This window comes from Penicillium verrucosum (genome assembly GCF_028828655.1).
Source record: "Penicillium verrucosum strain IBT 35672 chromosome Unknown utg000004l_segment0_segment0, whole genome shotgun sequence".
NCBI classification, from domain to species: Eukaryota; Fungi; Ascomycota; class Eurotiomycetes; order Eurotiales; family Aspergillaceae; genus Penicillium; species Penicillium verrucosum.
In genome coordinates, this window is record NW_026643213.1 from 3,460,744 (window position 1) to 3,483,385 (window position 22,642).

Here is a 22,642-nt window from a genome sequence, read left to right on the forward strand (position 1 = left end):
TTCATGCTAATACTGAGCCATCGTCCTAGGTACGAATTTGTGGTCGAGTTAGATATTTTAGGGTGGCTTTGTATAAAACCTAGCATCATAATGCTAAAATTCAGTATAATATCTACTCAATTCCTACTTCTTGCTATAATAATATGATGGTGCTGAATATAAAGGTTTGTATATACGTAAAGTACAGCCATAAATTAGCTACTTTGTATCTACAAATACCATATTTGTGCATAGAAATAGGCTTTGATAGCTTTGATGGGCCCCCATTAATAGGCTTTGGGTTGGGTTGGGCTTTGGAGACTGGGCATATAGCCCCACTGTGGGTTGGGATTTGGGATTTGGGCCGGGGGTCCCAGCCCATTTGTGGGCGATGTAGAGATCTAGCTAGTTATATAGTAAGAAGCGGTATGGTATGATCTGGATATGTTTTCAGGCCACAATTTCTTGTCGGGATCTAGATGCGTTGCCCATAAATCCTGGGAATGGAAGTATGTTGGTACAGTTATCTCTATATGGGCAGTTACACACTTTTACTGACATGAAACTCAAGATCAATTTACTAAGTTCACGAAGAAATCATAGTATGTACGAAGAATCCACATCGGGGTCAAAATGTTAAGGAAGCTCCGAACGTGGTTGCAATGCAGGTGGTAATTCCTTGAGCTCACGGGAACTGTCCATTTCCGACGGTTCGCGGTTGGTATCCTCTAGCTCATTCGGAAATCCCATGTGACGAGTGTCTTGTTGCAAAGGGCTGTTTGAAGTCACCGGGGCTGCCTCGTCGGTCTTGAGCGTTTTTGGGCGGCGGCGACGGCATAAAAGCCATATTAGCCCCACGATTAGGAGTGCTCCGCAAACTCCTCCAACTATACCGCCTGCAATAGCACCTTTGTTTGTTGAAGTTGAAGTTGGGATTGGGGTTGAAGAGGTTGTCGAAGTTGGAGTTGGAGTTGGAGTTGAAGAGGCTGTTGCCGAGCTCGCTATTTTCTGGTGCATTAGTTTCCTTATCCTGACGTCAAAACGTAGAAATTAGACTGATAACATACCGGGGGGAGGGTTGGGACGCGAACCCGCTCTCGACACGTCGCTCGGAGCGTCGTTGATCCAGGAATTGTTCGCACAGCCGACAGAATCGTCCGGATAGAAGTAGCCCCGGTCGTCACCTTCGCTATCGCAGCAGAAGTATCCTTTATGGTACCAAAGGGTCCATGTTGAGTTGGCACACTGATCTTTTGGCGTGGAGTCGCCCATTATATTGCCACGATCGCACTGTGTATTACCCCCAGTTTGGTTCGCCGATGTTTCCTCTGGACAGCATCCAAACCAATCGCCCCATGTCTTGTCACCAAATTCTCCATCAGGGCATTCTTGACTATCTGGGCGCCACCGGCGGATCGCCCAGCCAGCTCGCATTTCCTCCTCAGACATGATCGCGGACAGGATCGCGTGTACGGAGTATATAAGATCAAGCAATATCTTAAGAGCAGTCCCAGAGAAAAAAAATAAACAGAACCAGTGGATGAAGTGGGGAGGGTCCTAAGGGGGCGGCGATCGAAACCCCTGAATAAGTGGGGGCGAAGAATAAGGCCTGATGGGGCTGTGGTCGAATTCAGCTCGTATTAATTTGTAAGACGCGGGTACTTTTTGCCATTAGATGATAGACGAGTCTTCCTCGCTCGTTGATCTTAATGACATGATCAAATAGTGCATGTTCACTGGCACTATTACCTTCCATGCCGCATGATATAGTGATACGCTTTCGGATTTTGATTCATGATATGAAAAATATGAAAATCTTGATCAAGACCTTTATCTTATTGTGTTGGGAACCTTGTATCAGTCGAAGAGCCATTAGGAGGTTTCAGGGCAGAATGTGTATTCTGTTTTCGACACCATAGACAGGCCTTGGAATCAGATGTTTCGTCTACTCTCCTATCCATGCCCGATGTATACCAATACAAACGACTTACAGGGAAGGAACGAATGGTTTTGCCTGAGAAAGTCTTTGAAGGTCTGGGATAAGAAGTGGCTAATGTCTCAGATGGACCTAGAAGGCTCAATAATACTATCTTTCCATTTTGACCGCAAGTGGTCAATGCGACGGACGACTAGGATGAAAGGATGGGGGGAGGGGAAAGGAACAAGCCTATAGGTCTCGTGCGAAGGTGCATCCTGGCCAGGGGGCTGAAACAAACTATTACTAATATTGCTGCCTGAAGATGCCTTAAGATGTCTGATTATATTCCGCCTTTTGGCACCGCTCTTACATTGTATTGTAATGTATTCTAAATGAAGCTCAAGCCTCCCGGGTAATATTGAAGCTTATTCCCACTACACAAATCTTTGAAATCTTCAGTTTCTAGCCGTTGAAGCCTCTCATACCATATTCATACATATCGCCAATCTCATCAATTCCACTGCCCCCTGTCTATCCTCATCGATCCCGACCGTGTAAATCGCCATACTTTACTTACGAAGGGCACTGTTATGGTAATTCAGATATTCATATTTTCTGCCGGCAAATATTCAGGCACATGAAGGCATCAATGCTACTAATATTAGTTTCCGACCTGGCCTGGATACACCTTCGCACGTGTACCTCACAGAGTGGCGAGGGGTATAACTGGAAACGAAACATCTAGCTAGACACGGAGCCCTCTTCCATACGGAAAGCCTCAAGCCACCTAAAGGTACGATTACCAAAGCACAGATCTCCAATATGAAGAGGACCGCCGGTTGTGTGGACAATTCCTAAGGCTTCTATTTCCCTATTCCTGACACTGCACCCGACTATCAATATGTACAATATCAAGAGGAAGCTCTACGGAAATCGACAGATCGCCCCAATCCCTGAGAACGAAAAGACAGAGAGAAGTTCGCAAAGTATTGACGTGCGGTCAAACAGGAGTAAAACGTGGGGGCCATATCCATATCAACAGTGGAGTATATATGGACATTCAACTGACATATGTAAACAGTTTTATCCTGATCGTCTGCCTTGCCCGAACCACCATCGGTTACTTTCTCCCAATTTATAGGTGGTAACTTGAATTTGGACAACTTGAACTTTTCTCGAGTAAACCCCGTTTCATAATTGACCCTAGTCCTGGGTGTATCATCGGAATACCATTCCATGGCACGGTGGATAAAAACGACAAGGAAGTAGAACTCCTCTTCACGTATAAGAACTGAGGTCTGCTTCGCTTTTCGACGTGACTTTCAATACCAAGTCCTCAGATATTGCCTCAGTTGAAAATGGTCCTGCTTTTTGGGCATCAAAAACTATCGCCGATGGCTGATGCGATAAAATTTGCATTTCCCTTAAAACTGATGTCCTAAACAAAGCCCTTTGGTCCTTTTGTTTGGACCGTGGACCTGTGAAAAGAGGCATTGGTCGAGTCGACCGGGTGGGAAGCACAACGATCGATTTGCGAGCGACAGCCTGTGTGGTGAACGAACTATGCAAACTATGCATAGATCTTTCCTTACTGACAAAGTTGACACGATATCGAGTCTTCACTGTATCAGGGCCACCAATTGAAAGACAGGGAGGAAGTAGCCGATGTTCTTCTCGGAGTTCTTCGTTGTCAACGTGGTGACTGCATATCCGATTCGCACAAAGTGTAATTTTCAGTTTGAATGCTAGTATTTCTGATTTTCCCTTTCCGATAAGCATGGCAGGTCGCTCTTTGTTACCTATTAATTTCTCCTCTGTCTTTAAGAAGATTCGTTCCTCCGTTGTGACCACAACACCTTGAGCACTGCCCATACCAGCACGTTGTAGTTCGATAAAAGTGCTTCCTGGGATACTTAGTAAACCAATTAATGTATTCCAATAGCGAGGAACATACCCTCGGTTGAAACATAAGCTTCAGCAACCTCGATATCCTGAATAACGAATATTTTTACAGATCCCCAAACAACATCTCCCGGCATGAAGGTCTCATCCGCACGATCAAGTATGATCTCAGCTCGCAGATGGCTATTCTTCATGAAGAATTGTTTTGAATTTTGAAGATAGTGCCATCGCAATAATCTAGACGGAACCAATGGGTACCAGAAATAGCACTATAAACGTTAGTCCACAGAGCCAACACACTGAAGAGTAAGGGTTTTCACTCACGGATCATCCCAATTTCTCGCGGCTTTTGCTATTGCCACTTCAGTTTGGTAAAGTCACTATGAAAGAAAAGGGAATAGGTTGACAAAAGTTGTGATACTAACTTGAGGTAGGAACCTGCCGAGGTTTCCCGTACGCCTTTCTAATTACCCTTTTGGTCATAACGTATGTCGACATGGATACTCCACTCGTATTGACCAATTTTACCCTATTCTCTCCAATACGCACTCTATTCCTCTATATGCCACTAGGCGATACCTCTCCCTAATTCTCTGAAAAGATGATACGCCCTCAAGTACACTTATACAAGGCAATGACAGGCCTGCAGGTGTAATAATTGCTTTCCGAAACGAATTGAATGTAATGGATTAGTACCCACCAAGTCCCCTTCTATGCGCCTTGTATGATGACTTGTATTGTAAGTGAGAATGCCTTAGAAAGGGGTTGTGCAAAGAACTCGGTCGGGATGATCACCAAGTCCGGGATAGTTAACAGAGATCCTACGGAGTTGCGATTCAGAGATGGAGAAACAACACGGTAGTAACACGGTAGGATTCATCTCAAAGCGGATGGACGGAGAGGAGAAAGAGAGAAGAGAGAGAGAGAGAAGCATCTACTACATGCGGATCTGTCTCATGTGAGGCCATCTGCCTCAGGCACCCATGCACCCAACAATAGTTGAAGGAAAGGATAGACGACCTGAATAACAGGATGTGGAACCATAAAAAGGAACCTTGAAAGCAAATGTCCTCAGAAAATTCTTCGGACAACAGAGAGCTATCTCTGTTATAAAGGTTCCAAAAATTAATGTCGAAGGAGATGAGAACAGAGCCCCTTCCTAGTTTGAAGATCCTTTGGTTCGGCTCCTGGCGGACAACGGGAGCACCCAAGCCAGTACAGTCTGTTTCCGCAGCGGTGCATAGGAGTGCCTCAGCTCCGGGGAGCCTACACCTGTTACCTCCCAGACATGCTTCGTGCCATTCGCAGCCTGGCAAGGGCCGCCTACAGAGACCCGCCAGAGTCATCAGGATAAACCGATCACTTGACAACAGCATCAATATGTTGAATAGAGACCTGAAGCCAGAACCAAATGTGACAAAAAATTGAAGGGTACTCAACGGGAACCACGATGTGGGACACGGAGTGGTATGGAGAAGGAAAAAGAAGAAAAGGAGGAAGTGGGAGGGGAAGTAGGTATTTATATCTACATCTATCACATGCTCTATCACATGCTCTGGCACATGCTTTTGTCACATGTCGAGGATCGTTCTTTGTTTGCTTTCCTTTGTTCTTTGTTGACAGAGTGCTACTATGCCTAATTCGGAAGGAGAGATTTCAGAACAAGTGACGTCGCCGCCAATATTTTTGCTATCGCCAGCACTACGAGATAGGACGGGAGCACGGAGGTGAAGAGTTTTCAGTCCACGATGAGCAAGCCAACAGTCGAGTGGACCAGGAACGCTTCCAGCGGAATTTTGAATGAAGGATAGTGTTTTCTTCAATTCGGGGCAGTTTGACGCGATCACGCCCATCAAGACATCCCAACGTACTTCAGCAAATGTAATTGAAGACATCCAAAGGATGCAATTGCTAAACGTTTGGCGCTTACTTCCTTGCGTAAATGCTCAACATATCGGTTCCCTTCCCGCTCTCGTACGATCTCTCGGGCTTGATATACCACTTCCTCTCGAAAGAACCTGTTGCCACCTGTTGTTGGGCTGGTTTAGGGGGATATAGGATTCCATCACCACCCTCAGCCAGTAAATCCCAATGGACGCCTTGTAAGGGCCATGGTGGGCCTGGATGACTGAGTTCTTTAAAGAGGGGGAACTCCAGACAAACCAGCAGTCCACCCGAAAACAACAGGTCAGCCATACGTGAGGCCCACTGAGAACGCATTTCCGGATGAAGAGCACATAGAAACTGGCTTGAGTTAGTTTATGTGTTGAGGACTATAGGCCTCATGGATGACTTACAGTGTAGTCATAAATTACGTCGAACTTCTCCTCTTTCGTGCAGTCCGATTGGAAGAAATCGCCCTGGATGAAAGATACCGAGCCTCTTTCGAACTTACTCGCCCAAGCAGACCCAAAATTATACGGTTGTGGCGTTTGAAGTTCTTTGTGTGCGTACTCCTCTGCAGTAGAAACTCCCTTGGATGAGATCTCGAGCCCAACAGCATCGAATCCATGCAGAGCAAGCATAATCACATCGTAGCCTTTTCCGCATCCCTACGGAGAGTAAGTTTCCTGCATTTGTGAGAAATAGAAAAGAAGACCCCTTACAGGTACGAGAATCTTCTTCTTCTGGCCGTTAGCTGCAATTGGGCTCAAGATGTCCTCTCTTTGCTCTAGAAGGTCAATCAAGGCAGGTGACGGCTTCCCTCTGTCCCACATGTCACTGTTATCAGTCTCCCATAGGTTGTTCCATGCATCATTGTGGTCCTCGATCGAACTGCGAGCTGTCAGATCTCTCTCAATTCAAAGAACATGAAAAATCCCCCACCTTTGTTCGAAGTGTTTGATCAGGCGAGAACGACCCTCGGGGGTCTGAAGCCTTTCTGACGGAGTCATCATTTCAAAGTGTCTGTTACGTTTGCTGATAGGTGAAAGAATAATTAACGAGAAAACATCAAGGGAACTCCATAAAAATAGGGTGTCTGAGTCGTTTTAAGGCGCTCCCTTGATATGGGGTGCGAAAGGGCATAACGGCCAATGTCCCAATTGACTTTTTGGCCTAGTTCATGCCTGAAAATGTGTTAATGGTGCCTTATTTTGAATAGGCAGAAATTAAAATACCTGAATTACAATGACAGGTGTCTTTAAGCAAAGTACCCAACCTTCCAAGGTTGGAAAGTGCCCAAGTCTAACAGCGGACCTAGCAATGAATATATTTTCTTCCCTCCTCCACTCTTTATATCACCGTTTTACGCTTGCCTTAAGGTATACCTCCGTCCTCCGTCTTCCGCCCTCCGTCTAGTCTTGATACTATTTGCCGAGTCTAACACCGTTACTGTTGTAGCCGCTTGTCGCTCATTATTCGAAAGTTTTCATCCGCATTTACTTAGGCGAAGATGGTAAAACTCTCGATACCGCGTGCTGGGTACTATCTTACTAAATAGCTTCGGGGCGATGATGGTGAAATGATGAAAGTGATGAAAATGACGAAAGTGATGAGGGGAATCGCTTCATTTACAATACATTGTATAGAGCGGTCAAAAAAGCGGTCTAGAACCAGGCATAATTCAGGCACCAGCTAGGCCAAAAATCACATTGGTCCTTATCATTCGCGATAACAGCTTATCGACAATCTCCATATAAGCTTCAACTTCCTTCCAACGTCTCCTCAAAACGAATTGCCTCCCCTCAGTAAACCCCACCATGGCAAAGGAAACAAAAAGCTTAAGGGCACTACATGTCCAGTCAGAGAAAACCCAAGACCACCTTAATAGCAGAGAGAATGACAACAAACAACAAGGATCATTCCATCCCCGCCATATCACCCTCGAGACCTTCCACAACCTGCTATCCCACTACCCTTCAACGGTAGAGCGAGTGCACCGCGACAAGCTAACGCTGAAGCTCCAATCAAAGTCAGGGAAGGGACCAAAGCGCAAGGCGGAGACGAAGGTCACCGTAGCGCCGACCACGAAGGCAGGGCTCGATCCATCCGAGGAGAAGAATATCCTCGAAGAGACGGATAAGTTCCTCCAACTTGACCGGTGGCGATATGAAGATCTGCCGAAGATTATCGCGGATCGGGCGAATGGGGGCGGGCAGAAAGGGAGTACGCCGGAAGGAGCGCACTTGCTTAAAGAGGAGTTGGTTGATATCATGGAATGGAAGACGTGAGTACAAACTTACCGTATTCACACTCACAAGTTCAGGTTTTGTCTGACTTGCTTTTTAGGAAACATGGAGTCTCCCGTCCCATGCTTATGGGAATGGTGAAAAGCAACCAAGACGCGACGATCACGAAATCTACATCTACGGCTTTCGCCGCCCTCCCGGATTTAGATCCTGTAGTTGCACCGAGCGATGCATTTCCTAAAGCCAGTCTTGATGCCCTTACCGCGCCTATTCGTGGTGTCGGCCCGGCTACTGCATCGTTGATTTTGTCTATCGCCACGGTCCTTAGTGATGCTAAGAAACAAGTCCCCTTTTACAGCGACGATGTTTACCTTTGGTTATGTCTGATGGACTTTCCAGAGGGTCAGGATTCCAAAGAGCAGAAGCCTTCTAAACATAAGAAGCCCAATGGAGATTTGATTGTCAAATACAATATGAACGAGTATCGAGAGCTGTGGGATGCTTCACAGGAGCTGCGGATACGGCTAAATAATGGCGCTGGAGACACACCTGTCTCTTTTATCGATATTGAGAGGGCTGCTTATGTACTCCGCAACATCTCTGTCTCAGGTTACTATGCTAATCAAGAACCTGGGGCTAGTTTAAATATTGTGAAAGAGACGGAGTTGGAAAATAGCCAGCTATCAAAGGAAACGAAGAAGGACCGTGGCGAACTTGGCGCGAGGCGTAGTAAGAGAATAAAGCAAGAAGCTGTGTGATGAATATTTTTTTTTGTATATTGAATTGTGATTTTCATGCTAAAGCCATTTATTTTCATTTTTCCAGCTATAAGATGAGAAGACGAAGAAACATTTTAACAGGGATCCAAGAAGACATCAAACAGATATTGTGGTATCATCCTCGATAATGACCTCTTATATCATGGCGAAATGGAATATATCTCGCCTCCCGAACGCTAACAAGCACCTTCCATTTCCTCACCCCAAGCGCCCTCTCTTTCAACATGCACTTCGACCTGGGGGGAATGAGTTGACAATCACCGAAGACATCTAGCTTGATGCGGAAGTCGTGGGCGTGTCCAGACTGTCTTTCCACTGCTAGCAGGTTTACTGTGCTTTGCGTTTTCCAGTACGAGAGAAAGGGGTTTATAGTCGTTGTTATCGGGGGTATGGGGTTCGACCAGTCGACTAGATGTGGGGGGGGCTATTACCCGGACTGTGGTGGTTTCAAACTGTTATTGCCGTTTGGAAGGTTTTGATGATGCGGGATTGTGTTGGGGGTGTCTAGTGGTATTCGTGGTTGGGGGACTTTGCCGCGGTAGATTGGGTTAGTTGGATGGTTGGAGGTTGTGATTTATATACTCAGGTTCGGCGGGAGCCTAGTGGAGACGATTTAACGGTAGGATAATGCAGATCTAGTTGCAGATCTGCATGGAGTATATATTACATTCCATGCTACATACAAAGTACCTAGGTAGATACCTTGCACATTACTACTCCTTGGGTAGGAATAGTTCAGATAATTGGATGTACTTTACATCAGGTACACAAATGGAGAAGATACAAGACCTTTCTTGATACTACTACACTGAATAGTTACCATATTTACCACGAAGTACAGATTCAAGTCTACGTATTCAGAACCACATCTATGCCAAACCAGTCGCATTTTGTTTTCAAACTAATCGCTATGTACAAATTCACGGCCGTCAAGTCTTGATTAAAAGCAGATATCAGATACAGGAGAGACGCATGCATCAGAAGAATAAAAAACTGGGTAGGGGGAAGACAGAAGAAAATCGTCAAATCATCATGCAATTCATGCATTACGGGCCATCGTCAAGATCGCCGGTTTTTCTAGTGAATTGTGTTTCGACATGACGGGAGGGGTTAGGAGAAGTAGAAGTAATGGCGAATGGGGAGGAAAAGTAGGAGCGAGGAGACGTGATGGACGTGATGTCTACCGTTGAAGGGAGAACGGGGAAGAGATGAGAGAGGTCGGAACGGTAACGGCACTGCGTAAACAGTTGTAGTGCAGATCAGATCGAGGCGCGTTAAATGATAGCAGGGTGTTGTACCCCAGTTTTTTTTATGGTTTTCTGTTATGGGTTTTTTCTCATATAATATTGATCTGCGAGATTATCGCTTGGACGGATTGGGTTTGCGCTCGGCAGCACGCTTGGCCTTGGCGGCATTTTCCGCGGAGGCGGAATAGGGATAGCTCACGTGCTGATCGTCGTTGTCACCGAACGGGACTACAGACGAGATCTTCTTGGAGCGACTGCGCTTCAATGGCTGGGACAGAGGTGGTCCGGATTGGGGCGCAGGACTCGCAAGGGAAGGTCCAGACTTGGCTTCAGCAGCAGCGGACGGAGCAGCGGCGCGCTCGTCGTCCTCAACCTGGATGTGGCGGAACTCCTGCTCCTGCTCGTCGGCTTCGGACGACGGAGGACTGTCAGAGTCAGAGGCTGCCTCGTAATCATCTTCATCATCACTGACCAAGCTAGGGGCTTGGTTGGATTCGATGGCGTGAGGGCTGAGAGTTTGGTGATCCAGGCTGTCCGATTCCCGAGACTGCAATGTTTGGGACTGGCTAGCGAGCGAAAAGTCCAAAAAGGACTGTGGGCGCGATGGGGTGGCTTGCTCAATGGGCGGTGTGTGTGCGCGGTCGAGGGCCTTTCGGCTCTCGGACTCTCCAGGATTTTGACCAACAGGCATACGCATCGGCTGGCGACCGGCGCGAGCACCAAGTGAGGTATGGCTAGGTCCCGCAGACGGAACGTGGGAGTCATCTGTTTCTGAGTCATCGTCGAAAAGACCACTAAGATCTACAGGCTTTCGGGATTCTTCCACCAACTTGTCCATGTCCAGACCAGCACCACGTGATTTCATGAGAGCGGACAGATGAGGAGTTGCAGGGGAAGCCAAAAACTGTGGGTTCGGAGGCTGTCGGATGGGTTCGGAGCGTTGTCGGTAAGTCGGTTCAACAGTCGAGGGAGGGGTGGCAACAGCGGAGGGGGCAGCTGTAGCCGGTTTGCGAGGGGTGACAAAGTCCTTCGCAGGCGTGTGAAGAGATTTCCAAGGGGTAGTAGCAATGTGGGTAGAGCGGATCAGAGGATGTACGTAGCCTGGGGTTGTTGGATTAGCAGTGGGCTCAGCAGAGCCACCGACCACAATCCCGGCGTCGTCCACCTGAACCGATTGACCACAGGCCATGGCAGCGGCGTCGTGGCTGGCGAAGTTGCGGTTGTGCGCGATGCGACAGTGGTTAATGAATCCCTGAGTGCTGGAGAAGTTATCGCGCCGGCAGTCCAGACAGACCAGCTTGACCAGGACACCATCCGACTTGCGCCGGATGAGCATCGGCCCGGACTTCTCCTTGACCGCAGGGTAACCAGTCGACAGTGCGGTGTGCTTAGCGGCAGTTGAGCCTCGCTGTGGGCGAGACTTGCCCGCCTGCATGCCCATCTCACCGGGATTTCCACGCGTGGAGCGACCCTCCACTAGCGAATTTGCCAGCATCCCAGAGTCGGCCTCACCGCCATCAAAGCGAGGATCAGGCAGCAACCACCGTGCGTAGTGACGGGCGTACGGGCCTTCCGTTACTCCCCAGGGAGCAGGCGAGGTCGGGGCTGGACCATTTCCAGGTGCCAGCACTGACGCGCCCGTTCCGGAGCTCACATTCGGCGAGACACCCGCAATACGGGATCCGGGATAAGGGATTTCGCCACAGCGTCGCAGCTGTTCCAGAGCGACTTGACACTTGGCGATCTCCTGGTCTATGAGACGAAGTTCGTTGTGCTTAAGCAACACCTCCAAGCTCAACTGGGCGGTGATAGTTTCCCGAAGTCGGGTCACGCTAGGTCGGGCGACGACGGCGTCCTGCGCCGGCGGTCGCGCGGATGCGACCGGGGAGTTTGACGAGGTAATTGGAGTTGAAGGGGTAGGCGCGATCGAGTCGTCGATCACGGTTGGCGTTGGGCGCGAAGAAATAGAATCCGTGCAGACTTTCGTCGGGGCGGGCGCATCGGTCGCGTCGGAGTCGGAGTCTGAACGTTTGCGCTTGAGTTGGGGCAACGATAGTGTGTTGATACTGCAGTTTGGAGCAAGCATTTTGACATCCTCCATCACCTTATTCCCTCCTATAGTTGAGGGCCAGGGAAGCAGGCGAAACATGCCATGTGAGTGCATAGAGGGTTTTGGGATTAGGTGGCAGATGGTCCAAGCGTTCTTTTTATTACGGAAAAGGAATGGACGTCGACTGCGCGACCGGAGGTTGATTACGGAAGGCAGCAAAAAATCTATTAATAAGCGTGGAGGAGAGTACAAGAAAGAGAAAGAAGGGAAATGGGGGAAGAGAATAATGGAGAGAGAATAAGGGGAGAATGGGGGAAAGAATAGGAAAAAGAAGAAGAAAGGGGAAGAAAGGGGGATTGAGAGAGAGAGAGAACACAAGAATAAGAGAGAAAACAATTGGGAAACTGGGGGGGGAGGGAAGTGCCTGGGAAAGAGAGAAGAGTTGGGAGAGGGAAAAAAGGGAGTGGAGTTGTGATACTTGTGATTCCCATATTAATTCTATGGTAGAAGCATGTACCATTTGATAATTGGATTATTGGATCAGTCTCAAATATCTACGACACGTCATACATTTTGATTTGTTTATTTGATGTATTTTTATATATCTTAATATGAATGTGAATAAATGATACATTATATTCTATACATTGTATACATTATATAGTTATGGAGTATATCTATTCACATTATCTTATTTACTCCCCTATTAATCTATTCACTCCCCTATTAACCTATTCACCGGATGGGGTATACAGCTGATACCCAACACATTTGCCAAGCCTTACGGTCTGGGCCTTGCCCTGTTTCTGCCTAACGCCAGTTCTATCTACGATCTCCCAGATCCCCTAGCAAATCAGAGAACCCTATATCGATAGTTTGGCCGGGGGGCAAACCGGGTATAAACAAGTTCTAACTGCGCCTCATTTGCATGTGTGAAACACAAAAAGTACGAATCATATTTCATCTTGGTAATCCAAAGTACAGGTCAGATGTGGCGGAGAAGCAAATGGAAAGTTATGGAACATTGCCGAAGGGAATATGAGTGAACAAGGGGCACTAGTTACTTCCCCAGGTTCTTAGGGAACCATGTGACGTGTCGGGATCCTGTTGTGGTAGACACCTGATTGCTCAGGCTATGATGTTAGGCTGGCCACCTACCTAGGTAGATAAGTAGCTCTCTGGAGATCTGTATGAATCAATCTTTCTTCTCTCTCTCTCTCTCTCTCTCTCTCTCTCTCTTCTGGCACCCAATAGCTTCCTTATATATGAACCTGGGGCTGCTGCCCGGCAGTTAGGAGAATCAACATTCCTTACCTCTCATATCAATATCTATTCATTATTCCAATCTGTTCTTGCCTGCCTAGGTTAGCCGTACTCGACCTAGTGTGGTTGGGTTACGGAACATGAAAGTCATCAGCGCCGCAAAGGTCAGGCCACAGACGGGCCGATAGCCATCCGAGCCCCAACCGGATAATGCGTATTTGCCCGCCTGTGTTTGGCTGGAACCTTCCCACATGTGGTATGTTCAATTTAGTAGGATTAGGATTTAATAGTAGGGAATATATATACTGTACACTATATGACTAGCACATAGTATTCTCGCTTAGATCCTTTCTTTTTGTACTCCCCTCTTCAACGAAATAGTCTTCTTCTCTCAGCCTCTGCTTCTTCTCTCTTATTCAAGACCTGCTAGGAACCACAATGTATGTGTCTCCCCCCCTGGGTGGTTGATTTATACTCTTTTGTGTAATTTGTCGCATATTGACCCTTTTCCTCCTAGGAATTCTACCGTGTTGCCCCCCGGCACCTATTGGGGCCAATATCAGGATATCACCAAATCCAATACCCACCTGAGCGTGGCAGAGAGATTGTGGGTTGCATGGTATGCGTGGGTGCAGAATGATGTCCTGGCCACCGGCATCATGTCCTTCCTCATCCACGAGGTGTTCTACTTCGGCCGCTCTCTTCCGTGGATCTTCATCGATAGCTTAGGTTTCTTCAAGAGATACAAGATTCAAAGTGTAAGTGGCAAGCCTAACCTAACACCTGGCACTAGCCGAAATCAACCCAATTCCAGCCGCCATCGAAACTAACATTATGCTTCAGAGCAAAGTACCTTCACTACGCGAGCAATGGGACTGCGCCAAGTTTGTGCTTCTGAGCCATTTTACCGTCGAACTTCCTCAAATCTGGTATGCCTCGACGGAGTGGTATTCTACCTAACGTTTGCCTAATAACGGCTCTTCTAGGCTTTTCCACCCAATGGCCCAGTTCTGCGGTCTATCAACATCGATTCCTTTTCCCTCTCCCTGGACCATGATATATCAGATTGCAATATTTTTCGTGATGGAGGATACCTGGCACTATTTTTGCCACCGAGCTCTTCATTGGGGTCCCCTCTATAAGGCTATTCATAAAGTTCACCATAAGTATTCTGCACCATTTGGTTTAGCCGCCGAATATGCTTCTCCTGTTGAAGTGATGATTCTCGGCTTCGGCACTGTCAGCTCCCCGGTCCTCTGGTGTGCTTTCACCGGTAACCTACATATTCTCACTATGTATATCTGGATTATATTGCGCTTGTTCCAGGCTATCGATGCCCACAGTGGCTACGAATTTCCTTGGAGTCTTCACCATTTCTTGCCTTTCTGGGCTGGTGCTGATCATCACGACCTCCATCATGAGAAATTTATCGGGAACTACTCAAGCAGCTTCCGCTGGTGGGACTACCTCCTTGACACCGAATACACTCCGGATGCCCTGAAGCGCCGAAGAGGGGAAAAGGCGAAGGCAAAGAAGACACAATGATCCAAACGTTAGCATTGACGGTCTGCCTGTTTTCTCTTCAATTTGGGCGTTGGCCCTGTCTGGAGCTATTTACCTGATAGATGATAGCCTTTCTTATGGTACTATTCAAGTGTTGATTTACCATGACTAGACTTAGCTATTCTTGAAACTAATTGGTCTTCTAAACATCGCTAAACTCATACCGTAGCCGAGAGATTCATGGCAAAAGATGAAGCGGGCTGTCTCGATTAATATACGATTTGTGGCTCTGTGATGAGAACTGACTCTTCGAAACAATTGTAGAAGAACGTCCATGGCGCGTTTATGAGTGCTAGGGCATGATTGGTCCTCATCTACTCCTTGTTTCCACTTTGGAGAAGCATAATACCCTATACTCCGTATAGTGTCTACATATATATATCCATCCTTTGCAGATAGACATTTCAAACCCCCTTGAATGGACCGTTGCCCCATCCCCAAGTTCCTTAAGTTTAACATTCCGATCAAAACAATATCCCCTGCTTCGGTTAACCTCAAAAGCAAATTGCTTATCGTCCACTATCTCTCTTCTCTTCAAGACCCGATAATGACTTTAATGCACACTGTCCTCCCAGCACTTACCCTCCAACCCCAACAACCCTTGGCGCCCTACACACTAAAATATATATGTTGTACACAACACCAACCAACCAGCCCAACACAAATATATTTACCAACGCATCTTACCAAGCTGCAATATAAAACCAGTTGAATGGCTGGACTAAGAACTAACATCCACACAGTCCGGTGGTTAGTCTTTTGCGGGCGGGGGAGGAATATTGCGTCATGATGCGGATTATCATTGCTTCTAGTGTGTGCGAATACCGGGGTGACTATTTGTGCGGATGCGAGGGGTTCGAAGGGGTCGGATGGGAAGGTTCGTATTTTCCAAGCTTTGTTGGTGTTGGCGCATGGAAATAATCATGTACTTGCACCCCGAAGGGATTTGGCGGCGGTTTGCTTAGGACATTAGGTTATGGATAGCAAACCTTGGAAGTTCCCGATGCCGTTAGGCTTAAGTGGAATGATTGGAGCTTTGTTGAGCTTATCCAGGGATATCTAGATGGGCAGGGTGTGAAGAATAATTGCCCGTAACATCAAGGGAGTGTAAAGACAAACGACGCGATCAGATTCAAATCAAGTTCAATCGTTCATTCTTTTTCTGCTTGTCGGACAAACTCAATCCCCAAAAACGCCAATTGCAATATGAAAAGAAAAGACAGACGCTCGACTCGAGCATGTGAACATGAAAGGCACTCTGGCCTCATAAGCATAAAGCAGACCAACATACGCCAAGTGAATACATAAAACAGACACAAGTGTCGATATCAACAATGAACGAACGAGAACAGGCCAACGTAATCAATGGTATAGTATTCAGATGGGCGAAGGGGAGAAAATCGAACCCCCCGATCCAAAACCGCCTGAAAAAAAAAAACAAAACAAAACAAAACAATCGTATCCAGTCTACAACCATCCTAGTTCATCTGCCCATCCCGAATCCGTAGGATGAAGTTAACAACGACAGCAGCGAGGAGGGCAATGGCGAGGATGGTAGGACCGAATCGATCATCGATACCGCTCTGTCCGCGTCGACGGATACTCTGCGCGCGCCAGTGGAATGTCACCAGGGCGTAGATCATTGCGCCCATGGCGATGACGGTGAAGAGGGCTGCGGAGATGCGACCGATGCGATCGCCGAAGTTGAGGAGACCGACGGCGAGGCCGCCCAGGATGACGGTGAAGTTCAGCCATGAGAGGAAAGTGCGCTCGTTTGCGAAGAAGACTTTAGGCTCGACTCGGGTTGGGAGGGCAATTCGCTTGCCTGGTGGATGTTAGCTGGGTTCGGAGTGGAGATTGGAGGGTGGTTGTGGTGTGGTGTGGGTTGGGATGGGATGGAGGTTGCGATCGTTCTGCTTCTCTGAAGGCGGAAACGCCGATCAAGGTCGAAGTGACACCTGCAGCTCAAGAGAAGCAAAATGATCGCGCACCAACCAACGTCACGGTGAGGAGAGGGGGATCCAGGTGGAATTGTCTCTCGAATGGAGCTGTTGAGCTGCTGAGAGTGGAGGTGTTGTCTGGACTTACCAGGAGCGGTTTGGAGCAGAGGTTGGCTGGACATTGTCGGAAGTGAAGATGTGAGGTTGTTTGAAGAGGTCGGAAGAAAAGAAGTATCAGAAGAAAAATCCAAACTCAATTGACAGGGATTGGCGAAAAGAAAAGTAAATTAAAGAAGCGAGATCAAGAGTCAGGACCTCGCCCCCCAAATGTCTTGTTCCGCCCTTGGACTAGCGGGATACAGCTATGTTGCACGTGCTCCTACGATTTGATGAGAGAATCAGGTGACTAAGTATACGCTAAATAACGTGGGTCCTTTATAAGTTAAAACTTATTTTAGTGTTCAACGTATATATTAACTAGTTATATAGTATATATTATTCAAATATAAAGCTTGATTACATCTCAATTAACAGAAAGTGGAAGTTAGACGGAAAAATCTACTCGTCATTTGTACTTATACAACGTCGGACTCCCAAAAATGCCCGAGGATCCTGGGTAGAAAAAGACACTAGAGACGTACTCAACAACTTCACCTCTCTCTTATGTCTCACTTCTTTCTCCAATATGGAGTACCGGGAAAGGTCAATGCGCCGAGAAATGGAGCACGGTATTTCAAGCTTTAGACCTATGACTATTTACCGACGAATTACTATCAGCACACCTGTATATCATCCGAATATCCTCCGATATCGTAGACTTGACAAGTAAAATGTACATAAAACTCGACATTCCATCTCTCCCCATATCCTTGCATCTCAGAACATGTCGTTTCACGATATTGCCACGGGAAAAACGGGTCGGAGGGGGAATTCCGAACCGACTCCCACTAGGCCGCAAGTTCACAGTCTAGAGTACGTAGGCCCACTTTTAGCCTTATACAGGTGGGCATCTGGGCTGTGGACTTGCGGATACTACCGCCTGTGGGAAACAAAAGATTTGTGGGTTGATACTGATGATGTCTAGGGTAGTTTATACTGCGGGCTATATACAATAAAGTAGCTAGGATAGTCGAAAAAATAAAGAAATATAAGACCACTCGATTGTATACATTCACAAGAATCATTTGAGAACCTGATAACCCCATAGGCTCGTGTTGATACTGAACGTTAACAAAGTCCCTTATATGGTAATTGCTAGTATGAATTCGGAGAGATTTATCTACGGAGACAAGTCTGTCCTCCCACACAATAATGAGACTGCGAGACATTTGTTATCTAAAGATACAATCAAACAGCAGTCCCGAAAAAAGTCCGAAGAAGATAAATAACCTCAAGATGAATGATCGATGTTCATCCTCATAGGGCTTAGTAGTCAGCTTATAGCTCTACTAGTTATGTAGTATAGGCTAAATACCTGACAGAGCTTAAATAAACCTCTGCCTCAGTTCTCTTACAAAAGTACTCAAATGATTCCTTCCCAATGTACTAAGCCGCCCCCAATCCTGCAAGCCACTAGCTCCAACAGCGCTAAGACCACTCCCCAAGCGCTAAAGACATCAACCGTTGATCTCCAACCATATTCGCACCTCCAAAATAAGCACAGAGCCCTCCACAACCTGAATACAGATAAATCATGTCCCAATTAACCTTATTACCAACCGAACTCCTCCTCTCAATCGCCGAATCCCTCCCCAACCAAAAAGACCTCAGCGCCTTCACCCAAACAACAAAGAGAACATACGAAGTCCTCCAACTCTACCTATACAAAACCAACATCCAAAACCATGACTCTAGCGCCCTCCTTTGGGCCGCCAAGAACGGCCACACAATCCTGACGCAAAAAATGCTCGATGCCGGCGCCAGAATAAGCGCCCGCACCCCGTCAACTCCGAACCACACAACCCCCACCAACCTCCCTCGGATAGCGGGGAATGCGCTCTTCCTCGCAGCCAGCGGCCCACACATCGAAACCCTGGCCTGTCTACTATCCGAGAAAAGACCAGGCCAAGCATGTGACCTCGACCAGCTGCGCGAAGCACTGAACGAAGGAGCCATCCCGGCACATAGTACCGACGCGGTTAAGTTACTACTTCGCTACAACGCCCCGCTCCAACCTGTAGACAACCTCCTGCCGAATCCGTCTGCGCTCGGTGCAGCTGTTGCTGCCGGCTGGGTTGGTATTATACCTTTCTTGTTAGAGGCTGGTGCTTGTCCCGGGACCAATGAGGTGCCCACCCCGCTCGAGCGCGCGATTACCATGAACAAGCCAGATATCGTGGATATATTACTCCGGGCTGGGATTCGGCTTGTGGATGATGGGGGATTGTGCATTATTGCTGAGCAGAATAACCAGAGGTTGTTGGAGGTGTTTGTTGGAATGGGACTTGAGATTGGGATGTGTTGGCAGGGGGCTTTGTTTGCGGCTGTTATGCATGGACAGACTGAGATGGTGACTGGGTTGATTGAGAAGGGGGCGAACCCGAATTTGACGTATGATGTATTTATGTTGGGGTTTGAGTGTTTGCGATATAGTACTATCGGGTTTGCGGTTCAGTTTGGACAACTGGAAGTTTTGAAGCTGTTGCTGGAGAAGGGGGTTCGTGCTGAACGGGGGGATCTTTACTTGGCGCGGCGGGAGAACTTCGAGGAGGCGGTGGCTCTTTTGTCTGGGAGTGATTTTGAGAATGTGCCTCGGAAGGATAATGTACGTGATTTTGTTGAGAAGAAAATTCGAGAGAGAAGGAGAACGGAGCCTGGGTATGAGAGTCTTAAGATGCAGGATTCGCTTTGTGATCCTGCTATGCGACTGGAGTTGGATGATAATAGCTATCCATGGGCGAATGATGGTACGCATGGTTATACTATGTACATTTCTTAAGGTGCTTTTACTTTGATATTGTAGGGATCACTCTGCTTTCTTTTGTCGAGGACAGAATCAATCTCATTTAAGTATTAAATATTATCATTGCAATGAAACGAATTTCAAAATAGGCATACATCATAGCCCAGCCCTATAATCCCAATCCTCACGAATCATATCCGACGCCTTCTCTGCAACAGCGTAAACACTACTAACAATATTACCAGAAACATTATTCGGGAATATCGATGCATCCACAACACGCAGTCCCTCAACGCCATTTACCCTCAATCTGCTATCCAACGCATCACCCATAGCAACAGACCCGCTGATATGGTACTCCCCCGCAATGAGATCATGCACTGCTTCTCGGGCCGTATCCATGTCCTGCAAGTTGAGACTGGGATCCGGGTACGCGCGGCGTAAGAATGAAGACTTCACATGTTCTGATTCTGTGACCTTATCACTCCAGCGCAGGAACGCCGCCAGGAGGGAGATGTCAGCTGGGTGGCCGCCGTAGTTGGGGTTGATGATAGGGGGTTTGGTTGGGTCTGGATTTATTAGCACACGAGTTGATTAATCAGAACATAGAAGTGATTTCTGTTTGGTTGTAAGCTCACCTGCACTCCCAATGTGAATAGTCCCTCTAGACACGGGGTACTGAATACAAACCGCCAAGGTCAAACCAGCCGGTTCACCAGGCAAGCGTGGTTGGATTATATTGCCCTGATGACCTACGGCATCCGGGTTCATGGAACCCCCGACAGTAACAAACTGCATATTAGCAGAGTGGTCGCTTTCGAGGTTGGCGATAATCTGTGCGAGCTGTTTCGCGTGGAAGGTGCTGTTCGGTTTGATATCGCGAATACTCTGGATGATCTCTGTCAGCTCTGCCTCGGAGAGGATGTTCTTCGCCGGGAAGAAACCCTGCATGCTACAGACGGCGCTCAGTGGCCCGCCGCCGGCTTCGGTATACTGTTTGGTGGCGGCTTCCATTGCCTCGGGCACTTGGTGTAAGGTGTCTAGTGTCATGATGCCCGGCTGGACTTCCACTATAGATAAGGTGATGGCGTGGTCTAGGACGTTTGCGCCGACGCCTTTATTGGGGACTTTGCATTCGACGCCGGCTGCTTTGAGGATCTCTGGGTCGCCAATTCCTGATAGTTCGAGGATCTGGGGACTTTGGATTGCGCCGCCGCTGACGATTACCTCGCGCCGTGCGGAGACTTGATACTCGGCTCCGTTGTGTGTAAAGCTTACACCGGTGGCTTTGTTGCCGTCTAGTACGACGCGGTTGACGAGGGCTTCGCAGAGGACTTTGAGGTTTGGGCGAGTGGCGCGGTTCTCTTCATAGTATGCTCGTGCGGCGTAGCTGCGCTTGCCCTTGTTTGGGCCGCTTCGAACAACTGATCCGAGGGTGTGATAGAAGCCGATGTGGTCGCCGCTCCATGGGTCGGCGGGCTTGTTTGGGATACCGGTTACATCCTCACAGGCTCTAATGATGTCGTTCTCCACTGGCACGATGAAATCATTGAAACTGGTGCAGATGGGCCCGCTTGTGCCGTGGAACTCGCCTACGAATGGCATTGTGGAGCGATCGGTGATGGCTGGGTCGATTGGCTCGAGGGTCTGCTTATTCCGTTAGTTCTCGACTCTAAATGAACCAGATTGGAAATTGGAAAGATGAGATCGTACCTGATGCTTTCGCATATATCCCTGCATATGCTTCCCAGACCACCCATCGTCCCCTACGAGCTCCGCCCAGTTGTCGTAATCCTTCGTCGATCCTCGAACATACATCATATAATTGATGCCGCTGGATCCACCGAGGAGCTTTCCGCGTGGGACATGGTGAGACAAGCCACGATTGCCTTCCTATAACCCCAGGAAAGTAGTTAGCGAATTGGGAGTCGATATATGCAATATAGAGTAAACCTACCTGCGGCGTCGTGTATACACACCAATCATAGTCTGGATTCTCGAACATCTGTGGGAACGCCGCAGGAGTATCAACCAGCGGATCTCCAATGCGATACTTGCCGGCCTCAATAACACCGACAATCACAGCGGGGTTTTCGCTGAGGCGCGCAGCAAGAACGAGTCCTGCCGTTCCGCCGCCGCAGATGACATAGTCAAATGTGGTGCGGGTGAATTCTTCGACTGTGCAGGTTGGATTTTCAGCCATTGTATAATTGCTTAGATTGTTTAGATTGCTTAGATTGGGGAGTATAAAGGAAGAAAACTACGAGTTAAATAGCATGAGAGGGGTCATGCACATACGTAGGTAGCTATGCGTACTTGACTTTCCTATCTTAGCTGCCGCCGCTTTTATGAGGGCGCTCAGAGTTAGGCTCACTGAGTAGATTTCAGTCCGGGCTCAGACTCACTGAGCTGCTCAGACTAATCACGTGATTAATCTGTCAGGTCCAATGAATGCTCACTGATCGCTCACTGATTACTCAGAGGCCGCCCAGGGTCATCTATTGAGCACCCAGTCTACACTTAGACCATACCCAAAGAAGTATCTTCTTATGTGTATTTTAGCAACAACGTTCTAATTTGGTTTGGTTGTCGGTTGATAGCTATTGATAAGGCTTTTTGACAATGTATATCAATTCCGAGGCAATCGAAAAACTGGAATATCGTGGTATTGAAAGTTCAGTTGCTCTAAGAAAGAAATATATATATCCTAGGGTAAGCTTAATAGAGAGTTTAGGATTATAGGTACTAGATATAGCGAGCTACTTAAGATATGGAGGATCCTATACTATAAATAGTTACTAGATCCTTCTGCTTCACTAACCATTAGCAAGAGATTGCAATCATCTAGATCAAACCTTCGTCCTGCTCGGGAGTAAAGCCTTATTTTATTGGTTTACTCGAGTTGCCCCAGCCCAGTGGGGCAGCCATTTCCCTATATATACTCTAATGACGTCATCCACGTCATAGTA

The 22,642-nt window shown here is 47.6% G+C and overlaps 9 protein-coding genes across 9 annotated transcripts; 3 read left to right on the forward strand and 6 right to left on the reverse strand.

Annotated features, from left to right (window-relative positions):
• Positions 1 to 615: 615 nt before the first annotated feature.
• Positions 616 to 1,428, reverse strand: N7516_010587 (uncharacterized protein; the record flags this gene model as incomplete). The annotated part of the gene is made up of 2 exons (XM_057223305.1): positions 616 to 980; positions 1,047 to 1,428. 2 exons carry the CDS (start codon positions 1,426 to 1,428, stop codon positions 616 to 618), a joined length of 747 nt encoding a protein of 248 aa, XP_057070526.1.
• Positions 1,429 to 3,175: 1,747 nt separating this feature from the next.
• N7516_010588 (uncharacterized protein) lies at positions 3,176 to 3,993 on the reverse strand (the record flags this gene model as incomplete). The annotated part of the gene is made up of 2 exons (XM_057223306.1): positions 3,176 to 3,801; positions 3,852 to 3,993. The coding sequence occupies 2 exons, from the start codon at positions 3,991 to 3,993 to the stop codon at positions 3,176 to 3,178; spliced, it is 768 nt and encodes a 255-aa protein (XP_057070527.1).
• Positions 3,994 to 5,725: 1,732 nt separating this feature from the next.
• Positions 5,726 to 6,696, reverse strand: N7516_010589 (uncharacterized protein; the record flags this gene model as incomplete). Its single annotated transcript, XM_057223307.1, has 4 exons — positions 5,726 to 6,043; positions 6,097 to 6,351; positions 6,406 to 6,574; positions 6,626 to 6,696. 4 exons carry the CDS (start codon positions 6,694 to 6,696, stop codon positions 5,726 to 5,728), a joined length of 813 nt encoding a protein of 270 aa, XP_057070528.1.
• An 804-nt stretch (positions 6,697 to 7,500) lies between these two features.
• Positions 7,501 to 8,687, forward strand: N7516_010590 (uncharacterized protein; the record flags this gene model as incomplete). Its single annotated transcript, XM_057223308.1, has 2 exons — positions 7,501 to 7,967; positions 8,030 to 8,687. 2 exons carry the CDS (start codon positions 7,501 to 7,503, stop codon positions 8,685 to 8,687), a joined length of 1,125 nt encoding a protein of 374 aa, XP_057070529.1.
• A 1,380-nt stretch (positions 8,688 to 10,067) lies between these two features.
• N7516_010591 (uncharacterized protein) lies at positions 10,068 to 12,041 on the reverse strand (the record flags this gene model as incomplete). Its single annotated transcript, XM_057223309.1, has 1 exon — positions 10,068 to 12,041. One exon carries the CDS (start codon positions 12,039 to 12,041, stop codon positions 10,068 to 10,070), a length of 1,974 nt encoding a protein of 657 aa, XP_057070530.1.
• A 1,478-nt stretch (positions 12,042 to 13,519) lies between these two features.
• N7516_010592 (sterol desaturase family protein) lies at positions 13,520 to 14,813 on the forward strand (the record flags this gene model as incomplete). The annotated part of the gene is made up of 5 exons (XM_057223310.1): positions 13,520 to 13,524; positions 13,664 to 13,708; positions 13,786 to 14,026; positions 14,112 to 14,197; positions 14,255 to 14,813. 5 exons carry the CDS (start codon positions 13,520 to 13,522, stop codon positions 14,811 to 14,813), a joined length of 936 nt encoding a protein of 311 aa, XP_057070531.1.
• Positions 14,814 to 16,309: 1,496 nt separating this feature from the next.
• Positions 16,310 to 16,953, reverse strand: N7516_010593 (putative vacuolar transporter chaperon Vtc1; the record flags this gene model as incomplete). Its single annotated transcript, XM_057223311.1, has 2 exons — positions 16,310 to 16,656; positions 16,920 to 16,953. The coding sequence occupies 2 exons, from the start codon at positions 16,951 to 16,953 to the stop codon at positions 16,310 to 16,312; spliced, it is 381 nt and encodes a 126-aa protein (XP_057070532.1).
• A 1,511-nt stretch (positions 16,954 to 18,464) lies between these two features.
• N7516_010594 (ankyrin repeat domain-containing protein) lies at positions 18,465 to 19,709 on the forward strand (the record flags this gene model as incomplete). Its single annotated transcript, XM_057223312.1, has 1 exon — positions 18,465 to 19,709. The coding sequence occupies one exon, from the start codon at positions 18,465 to 18,467 to the stop codon at positions 19,707 to 19,709; it is 1,245 nt and encodes a 414-aa protein (XP_057070533.1).
• Positions 19,710 to 19,829: 120 nt separating this feature from the next.
• On the reverse strand, positions 19,830 to 21,876 carry N7516_010595 (GMC family oxidoreductase; the record flags this gene model as incomplete). Its single annotated transcript, XM_057223313.1, has 4 exons — positions 19,830 to 20,242; positions 20,312 to 21,320; positions 21,387 to 21,566; positions 21,631 to 21,876. 4 exons carry the CDS (start codon positions 21,874 to 21,876, stop codon positions 19,830 to 19,832), a joined length of 1,848 nt encoding a protein of 615 aa, XP_057070534.1.
• Positions 21,877 to 22,642: the final 766 nt, after the last annotated feature.